The sequence below is a fragment of the Tursiops truncatus genome, chromosome 3, assembly GCF_011762595.2.
Source record: "Tursiops truncatus isolate mTurTru1 chromosome 3, mTurTru1.mat.Y, whole genome shotgun sequence".
NCBI classification, from domain to species: Eukaryota; Metazoa; Chordata; class Mammalia; order Artiodactyla; family Delphinidae; genus Tursiops; species Tursiops truncatus.
The window spans coordinates 126,035,324-126,044,833 of record NC_047036.1 but is presented as its reverse complement, the minus strand read 5'-3'; the positions used below and the strand labels follow the sequence as shown (position 1 = coordinate 126,044,833).

Genomic DNA, 9,510 nt, shown 5'->3' with positions numbered 1-9,510 from the left:
ATGTATACAACAGCTTCTGTCCTCGGGATTCTAGGGCTGCCAGTCTAAGATTCAAGCTGTCAACTGAAGAACGAGGAGGGGGAGGGGTTGGGGAGAGAGGTAAGCCCCCGGCAAGGCCAGAACCTATTTCTGGTGCTTGCCAAAGTCGGTGCTTGACAAAGTCGTCCCTACTCTCCATTGCTGTCTCTACTGCCACTCAGCCAGCCGCTGTTAGCCCCAAGAGGGAAGAAGCCACCAACTTGCTCGTGATTTAGACGAGTTCCTGGCCATCTCAGGGCCTCAGTTTCACCAGCTGTAGAATGACCGGCTTGGCATAGAAAATTATGCGCCTCCCTTCCAGGACTGGCACTCAGAGAAGCTAAGACTCCATGATCGAGGAATGTCCGACCGGGCCATTCCAGAGCTGTTCCATCGAATTCCGCGCAGCCCCCTCCCTCCTTTCCCCAGTCTGGGCCAGGGCGGAGGCTGGAGCCAGAGGGCCCAGCCGACCCGGGCTTCCCGCCCAGGGGCGGGGCCTCCGCTGGACGCCCCGCCCCTCTACCTGGGGCTCGGCCCCGGCAGATGTTACAACTTTTTCGCATTCTCTCCCGCGGTGTCCCCCACAGACCCGCCCAGCCCGTGCTTCCTCCCCCTTCCCCGCTGGGGTCCTGCCCACCACCCTACGGAGCCGACAGTTCTCCGGTCTCCGGGCGGGGCGAGAGGCTGGGCCAGGGGCTGGAGGGTCGGGAGGAGGAGAAAGGGAAAGCAGAGGCGAGAGAAATTAGGAGACGGGAGAAATCGAGGGCTAGAAGGAAGAGGGGAGTCAGAGGATGGTGGAGAGCACTTTTTGGAAGCCGCCACACCAAGTCTCAGGCTGGCCTGGCTGAACTGGGGGAGAGGGAGCACGAGCGGCGCAGAGCTGGCGCTCAGGCAGCGGGAGGCAGCTCGGCGCGGGCCTGACCTCCCCAGAGCGCCCCGCTGCGGCCGCGCAGGTCCGGCCTCATAGTCCAGACAGTCGCGGACTGGCCGCTGGGCCTCCCCTGGGGACGCTGAGCGCTCTCGCGGTGTCCGGGCGGGCTGGCCGGAGGGCGTGCGGGCCGTGCGCCCTGGGCGCGCGAGGCGGTGAGGCCCTGGGAGCCCTGCGCGCCGGGACGCACGGGCCGGCATGGCGATGCACGCCCTCACCGGCTTCTCTCTGGTCAGCCTGCTCAGCTTCGGCTACCTGTCCTGGGACTGGGCCAAGCCCAGCCTAGTGGCTGACGCGCCCGCGGAGGCCGGCGATCAGCCCTCGGCCGCTCCACGCCAGCCTCCCCACATCATCTTCATCCTCACCGACGACCAGGGCTACCACGACGTGGGCTACCATGGCTCAGATATCGAAACCCCTACGTTGGACCGGCTGGCAGCCGAGGGTGTCAAGTTGGAGAATTATTATATCCAGCCCATCTGCACGCCTTCGCGGAGCCAACTTCTCACGGGCAGGTAGGCATGGCCCAAGCCACTGATGCTGGTGGTTCAAGCCCCAAATAAACCCAACTGTAGGTTTCACTTGTACCGACATTACCCCCACCGGGAAGCTCGGGCTCACAGCCAGTTCTGTCCCCAGTTGGCTGTGATCATTAGTAAGTCCTTTGCCCTTTATGGGCCTCAGTTTCCCTACTGTACGCTGAATGGGTTGGATCATCTTAGGGGTCTTCTCCCCCTGATGTTCTAGGACATTCAAACTCCACGCCATGTAAAGGAGACATCTGGTCATCTCTTTGTTAGAGGGACATGGCAGCCTCTGACACTTAGCTTTGAGTGCTGCTTCAATTTACACACCCTGAGACTCTGAGCAAATCACTTAACTCCTCCAAGCCTCAGTTTTCTTGTCCATAAAATGGGGTGAACAGTTTTAAATCTTGGAAAGGAGTGGTGAGGATGAAACCAGTTGCATATAGCCTGCTTGGCTATCAATAAATGGCAGCCTCTATGTCACAGGAGGGATTAGGGTCCCCAAATTGTTTGATGACAAATTGGGAGGAAGCCAAGGAGTTGATAGGTGGAGGAGAAAGACACACACAGGATGCAGTGACCTGTGTAGCCTTGGGCTAGTCACTTCATTTCTCAAAGCCTCTGTTTTTTCATCTGCAAAATCCTCCCAAGTTGGCTGGGGGCCCCAAGGAGACGTGCTGCTTTCTCCATAAGGATTTGTCCACAGGCAAGGTGGTAGGATTACAGGATTAAAAGAGCAGGGAAACAGGAGGCGTGTGTGTGTGTGTGTGTGTGTGTGTGTGTGTGTGTGTGTGTGTAGAAGGCAAAACGCTGGCCACTTAGGAGAAAATCCTTTGGCACGGCTGAAGCTAATCCTGGGATGGGGCATGCTTTCTCCCAAGTTCTACCCCAAAGCCTCTAGTGTGATCTCAGAAACCAGAGCCATAGCCTCCCTGTTTCCTGGATGGGAGACGCTGAGGCACAGAATCAGGGAGGGCCAAACCCGATGCCTGGGCCGAACTTCGGGGTCTGTAGGAGAGAGGACTGAGAGGCCAGGTGCTTTAGAGGGGCCCTGGAGCTGGGAGTCAAAAGGGATGCCTTTTCTTTCTTCCGTCTGCTGCTCAGCATTGAGCTCTAGGAACTGGGAAAGAGAACAGGAAAGAGGAAGGGACACCAGTGTAAGTGCTGAGGGTTGGGGGCTGATGGTAAAGACCAAGTGTTGACCAGCCTCCAGAAGAGGGAGGAGGAATCTGCATTCCTGAGAGCTGTGCACATGTTTGCATTTCTCTCCGAGAGATGACTTTTGGTTTAAGCAGGGGAATGAACAGCATGCAGGGCAGTGTTCCAGCCCCCCCAGCACTTCCCCACCTCCCCGGATCTGCAAAGTTAGCTGAGCGTGGCTGGGCAGCGTCTGCCCTCCGCCCCCTGCAGCTGGCCCCATCTGACTGATGCTGACTACTCTCATTAGTGTTTGTTAGTGCGTCCAGTTGTGTTTGGTAAAGCTGGAGAGACCGTTTCCTGCATTACTCACTTGCAGACAGGCTGTGGTGACTTAGCTGGCCCACTCACTTTATGAACCAATGTTCATGGCGCCCAGCCCCTATGAAGAGAGGCTCGCTGTGACTCAGGGGCCTAGGGTACTTCCTGTATCAAATCTAATCGTTCATTAGCTTGACTGAGGTCTGCAGAGGCCACGTCACTGAGAGATTTTGAGCATGAGTCTCAGAGATCTGAGCTCAAGGCCCAGCTCCACTGCTTGCCAGCTGTCTGAACTTGGGCCCGTTGCTGCACTTTTGGGAGTCTCAGTTTTGTCACCTGTAGAATGGAGCTAATAGCAGTCTTCACTGTAGGTTTCTTATGCAAGGTAAGTGAAATAGTGTGTGCGGCATATAGTGTTAAAAATGGCAGTAGTGGGTCTTCCCTGGTGGCGCAGTGGTTAAGAATCCGCCTGCCGATGCAGGGGACACGGGTTCGAGCCGTGGTCCGGGAAGATTCCACAACTAAGCCCATGCGCCACAACTACTGTGCCTGCGCTCTAGAGCCCATGAGCCACAACTACTGAGCCCGTGTGCCACAACTACTGAGGCCCTCCCACCTAGGGCCTGTGCTCCGCAACAAGAGAAGCCACTGCAATGAGAAGCCCGCGCACCGCAACAAAGAGTAGCCCCCGCTCGCCATAACTAGAGAAAGCCTATGTGCAGCAAAGAAGACCCAACGCAGCCATAAATAAATAAATAAATAAATAAATAAATAAATAAATGGCAGTAGTAGCTAATGATAGCTAACAACCAAAACAGCTTTTTTTTTTTGCAGTCACTTTTGGAGAGGGGCACAATTCAACTCACCCCAGCAGTGAAGCAACGGGGCCAACAGGCTCCAACTTTTTTTTTTTTAATTTATTTTATTATTTTATTTTTTGGCTGCGTTGGGTCTTCGTTGCTGCGCGCGGGCTTTCTCTGGTTGCGGCGAGCGAGGGCTACTCTTCGTTGCAGTGCGCGGGCTTCTCACTGTCGTGGCTTCCCTTGTTGCGGAGCACAGGTTCTAGGCACGGGGTCTTCGGTAGTTGTGGCGCGGGGGCTTCAGTAGCTGTGGCTCGTGGGCTCTAGAGCACAGGCTCAGTAGTTGTGGCGCACGGGCTTCGTTGCCCCGTGGCATGTGGGATCTTCCTGGACCAGAGCTCAAACCCATGTCCCCTGCGTTGGCAGGCGGATTCTTAACCACTGTGCCACCAGGGAAGTCCAGCAAAACAGCTTTAAAATAAGGAAACCAAAACAGAAAAACCCATCCCAGTGCCTGGCTTAAAGTTGTCAGGAATTTAGGTCTGGGCTTGACTCTGATGCCCAGGAGTGAGAAAAACGTGTGGGGTTCTAATACAAGTGTGAGGTTCCAGGCTTCTTATTTAGTTTGGGACTTGTAAGACTTGAGTAAAGGCAAGACACCCTAAGCAGATCACATGGGTGCCTTGACCACAGAAGGAAAGGGATATGAATGAATAAACGAGGAATGCAGAGTCCTGCTAACCATTTGCTCCTGCCTCAGGGTGTTAGCCTGTGTGAGTGACCTGGATCTAGGGGCCACATAAACTTGTGGGCAGACACATGAGAACTGGTCTCATAAAATTTGGGAACTGGAAGGTTTTTAGAGGTGTCCCATTCCAACCAACTCACTCCTACACATGACAAACTGAGGCCTCAGTGGGGGAAGAGAAGTGGCAGCCTAGTTTGCCAGAAGAGGGTCTGTGCTTGGACTCTGATTGGATTTATGTTCAAGTCCTGGCTCTGCTCCTGACCACTGAGTGACCTTGGGCAAGGTCTTTCCCCTCCTCTGGACCTTAGTTTCTTTTTAAGTTGAGGTGAATAAACTAGAAAATGACTTGGGTCCCTTCTGGCTCTAAAATCCTTTGAGGGCCATTCTTCATTCATTCATTTCGTAATTGAGTGTCCTTGAATGCATCACCTGAATGCTAGGAATGCAAGGATGAGTAAGGGACAGTCTCATTAAATATCATCGGGCCCAAGAGCATGTACAGATGACTGAGTAGAATCCTACGGCCAAGTTGGACCAATGAAGATTTGTACTAAATGCTGTGGGAACCCAGAAGCAAAAGTGACTCATTCTTTGAGTGAGAAACTTTACAGTGAGGGTAGCATTTGGGCTGGGCGTTTAAGAGTGAATAGGAGTTTTCTTGGGAGTGTAAGACTTGCTCTAGGCCCCATGGCAAGTTAGTGGCTTAGAGTGTAGGGACTCTGAAACCTGGAGTCAGACTGCTGGGGATACAAATCCCAACTCCAGTTACTAATTGTGTGAATCACTGGACAAATGACTTAATTTACTGAGCCTCAGTTTTCTTATTTGGGAGATGGGAATAATAATAACGATAGACACCCCCTAGGTTACGGTGAGGATTTAGTGAGATAATTCCTATAAAGGGCTTGGCACAATGCTGAGCATACAGCAAGTGCTTGGTGTCAGCTTTTGTTATTGTTGTTATGATTAGCCCGGGTTCAACTCTTAACTCCCCAACTTCCTAGCTGTGTGATACTGCACGGGTGGCTTAACCATTCTGAGCTTTTTCCTCCTCCTCTGTAAGATGACAATGAGACCTGCTTCAGCTGATTTTGAGGATTCAATGAGATAATGCATTTGAAGTGCTTGGCACATTTGATAACACCTACTGGTTACTGTTACTTTGCTTACTGGTAGCGCTTGGATCAGAGCCTACCTCAGGGTGAGTGTTGGGGGTTGGGTGGCCAGAGCAGTGGTTTCTGGCTCACTGGTGCCTTCTGTGTCCTCCCCTCTTCCCACCAGATACCAGATCCACACAGGACTGCAGCATTCCATCATCCGCCCTCGGCAGCCCAACTGCCTGCCCCTGGACCAGGTAACACTGCCCCAGAAGCTGCAGGAGCTGGGTTACTCTACCCACATGGTGGGCAAGTGGCACCTGGGCTTCTACCGGAAGGAGTGCCTGCCCACCCGCCGGGGCTTTGACACCTTTCTGGGCTCTCTCACAGGCAACGTGGACTACTACACCTATGACAACTGCGACGGCCCGGGGGTGTGCGGCTTTGACCTGCACGAGGGCGAGAGTGTGGCCTGGGGGCTCAGCGGCCAGTACTCCACTCTGCTCTATGCCCAGCGCGTCAGCCACATCCTAGCCAGCCACAGCCCCCGGCGGCCTCTCTTCCTCTATGTGGCCTTCCAGGCGGTCCACACACCCCTGCAGTCCCCTCGCGAGTACCTGTACCGCTACCGCACCATGGGCAACGTGGCCCGGCGGAAGTATGCGGCCATGGTGACCTGCATGGATGAGGCCGTGCGCAATATCACCTGGGCCCTCAAGCGCTATGGTTTCTACGACAACAGTGTCATCATCTTCTCCAGTGACAATGGTGGCCAGACCTTCTCGGGGGGCAGCAACTGGCCACTGCGAGGACGCAAGGGCACTTACTGGGAAGGGGGCGTGCGGGGCCTGGGCTTCGTCCACAGCCCCCTGCTCAAGCGAAAGCGATGGACAAGCCGGGCGCTGGTGCACATCACTGACTGGTACCCGACCCTGGTGGGTCTGGCGGGTGGCACCGCCTCGGCAGCCGACGGGCTGGACGGCTATGATGTGTGGCCAGCCATCAGCGAGGGCCGGGCCTCGCCACGCACGGAGATCCTGCACAACATTGACCCGCTCTACAACCATGCCCGGCATGGCTCCCTGGAGGGTGGCTTTGGCATCTGGAACACTGCCGTGCAGGCCGCCATCCGCGTGGGCGAGTGGAAGCTGCTGACGGGAGACCCGGGCTACGGCGACTGGATCCCACCCCAGACGCTGGCTGCCTTCCCCGGCAGCTGGTGGAACCTGGAGCGGATGGCCAGCGCCCGCCAGGCTGTGTGGCTCTTCAACATCAGTGCTGACCCCTACGAACGGGAGGACCTCGCTGGCCAGCGGCCGGATGTGGTCCGAGCCCTGCTGGCCCGCTTGGCGGACTATAACCGCACAGCCATCCCCGTGCGCTACCCAGCTGAGAATCCCCGAGCCCATCCTGACTTTAATGGGGGTGCTTGGGGGCCCTGGGCCAGTGATGAGGAAGAAGATGAAGAAGAGGAGGAAAGTAGGGCTCGAAGCCTTTCCCGAGGGCACCGTAAGAAAAAATGCAAGATTTGCAAGCTGCGATCCTTTTTCCGTAAACTCAACACCAGACTGATGTCCCACCGGATCTGATGGGGGGAGGTGAGGTCCTTCCCCGTGCAAGCCTAGCCCTGGTCCTCACCAGCGAGGGGCCCCAGGTCACGTCCTCATCTGCAGGGAAATGGAGGGAGTCGAGCCCCTCAGTTGAAGGGTGGGGAGCTCGGTTTAGGAGTCGGGAGAGAAGAAACTAGACTGGGATCCCTGGGTCCCAGTCCCACCTCTCCGTTGACTTGCTCTGTGACCTCGAGTGACCTGCGTGAGCTCTCTGGGCCTCAGTTTCCTCATCTGGAGAATGAGCTCTAAGAGCTTTGTCGCTCTGTGGTGTGGACCTGGTGCCTAGGGCTGTGGTGGAGTTCCCATCAACTTTGTCACCTCCTAGCGCACTTAAGGCCTTGCTCTTGAACCCTGGACCTCTGTGGTACTTCTTGGGTGAGGGGCCACCTGGAGGCAGCTCCAGGCCTGGACCTCAGCCGAGGCGTGGTGATGCGGCTGCTCTCTGAAGGGACCCGGGGGTGACCTTCCTGGATCTTCATGTGGCCTGGGCTAGTCCTGGGAACAGACTCGTGGTGGGAGCAGTGGTGGTGAGCTCATCTTCCTGGGAGGGAAGGGGAGGACTGGGCATGGCTATTAGCTCCTGCAGGATCAAGCTATGAAAAGAGCCGTGCACCCACACTCAGGACATCTGGGTTCTACTCTGACCTTCGGCCCAGTCTTTTTCCCCTGGGCCTCGATTTCCCCACCTGCAATGGGAGTGCTAGCCCTGGCTCTGCCTACCTCACAGGCCTGTAGAGGACTGGCCGAGGTAATGGTTGTGGAGGAACCCGTGAACTTGATTAAAGCGCAGTAACACGGAAGCGAGGGCTGCAGTGCGGTTGCGAGCTCATGTGGGTGTGTGCACGTGCGTCCTGGGCCAGGCGTGAGCTCACTGTTGGTCCAGGGAATGGGAGAGGAGGTGGGCGCCTTGGGCAGGGGCAGAACGTATGGGACTTGGTCCCAGAGCCACTGTGGGGCCTCGGCAAATCTCAGGCCCGCTCCGGGCCTCACTGTCCCTGTGTACAGTGGACAAGCTGAGAGCCCTCCCCCTAGGTGTTCTGGGCGCCCCTAGGTGTGTGAGTGTTGGGGGACACGGGCTGGGCGGTGGGAAGAAGAGGCATGGGGGTCTCGGGGCTCGCCGGCTGTGTAGCGGGCCTCTATCCGCACACTGCGTTCTGCATATCTCCCTTCAGCTTCCAGTCGGTGCAGCGTGTGTAGGCGAAAGCCCTGCTGTGAATTTTGAAAATAGTTATTTTTGTCTCTGGCAAAGGAGGCCTGTTAGGACTCGTCAGCATGTGGATGAGCGGGACGGGTGGGGTGGGTGCGGTGCAGTGAGGGGGCTTCGAGAATTGGTTACAGAGCTGCATCCCTCCTGCAGAGGTTGCTGAGCCCAGGAGGGAGGGGCCGGCCTGGGGCTGCGGGGTGGAGGTGACCGTCCATGTCCTGGGGCCCTTCCTCCCGGCCCTGCTCTCTTTACCTCTTATGGCCTCCCCCCAACTGGAACCCTTCTCTGTCTCCAGGATGTTGATGCCTGGGTCATGATGGGGCAGGGGCAGGACCAGCTGGGGCCTCCGGGTTCCGGCCACCCTCAGTTCTTCTGGCTGCTCTGGAGGGAAACTCTGAAGTCCCAGGTCTGGCATACCCCAGGGATGGGTTATCCATGGTCTGCGCATGACCCAGGATATTCCAGCTCTGCCGGGTCCTTGTCCCAGCTGCGTGGGCTGGCCCTTCCAGAGTGGCTTGGATTCAGGGCTCCCCTGCCGCTCCAGGCTTACACCAGTTGAGTGGAGGCCTCTCCCGTGTGTGCTGAGTTGGCCCTGCCCAAGGTGGCCCAGCCTCCAGCTCCAGCCCTGCTTCTCTTCCTGGGTCTCTGCCTTTTGGGGCCACAAGTGCAGGACCATAAAAGGCCAATTTCCGCTCTTCCCTAGGCACCAAGGCCTACTCCCTGGGGCCAATCTGGCCCCCAACATGGAGAGTCCAGCTGGGGCTGGGGGCTAGGGGCTGGTGCCTGCTCCCCATGCCCTGAGAAGGAGGCTTGATCTTGCCTTAAACCCAGCCTAGAGCTCATCTGCCTGAGTCCTGCCTAACCCAGAACCCAGCTAACAGCCCAGGAGCCCCACTCAAGCTTCAGTCTGTAACCCCGTCCACAGCCCAGCAGTCCCCAAGCCTGCCTAACTGGGGCACCGGCAGCTGTCCGGGGCCTGGGATTCGTTGCCCAGGATGAGGGGCAACTCAGGGCTCAGGGCGTGGTGACGAGAGGCTCAGCCTGCTTGCTGTGGCGTCTGCTCTGCCCAGCAATCAGCATGGCCCCCGCCCCCCTTCTTCCCACCCCCTCTGGCTCCTGC

The 9,510-nt window shown here is 57.0% G+C and overlaps 1 protein-coding gene across 1 annotated transcript; it reads left to right on the top strand.

The window, feature by feature from the left end:
• Positions 1-573: 573 nt before the first annotated feature.
• ARSI (arylsulfatase family member I) lies at positions 574-7,986 on the top strand. The gene is made up of 2 exons (XM_004313541.4): positions 574-1,461; positions 5,761-7,986. The coding sequence occupies exons 1-2, from the start codon at positions 1,145-1,147 to the stop codon at positions 7,163-7,165; spliced, it is 1,722 nt and encodes a 573-aa protein (XP_004313589.1). The 5' UTR covers positions 574-1,144; the 3' UTR covers positions 7,166-7,986.
• The last annotated feature ends 1,524 nt before the right edge of the window (positions 7,987-9,510 follow it).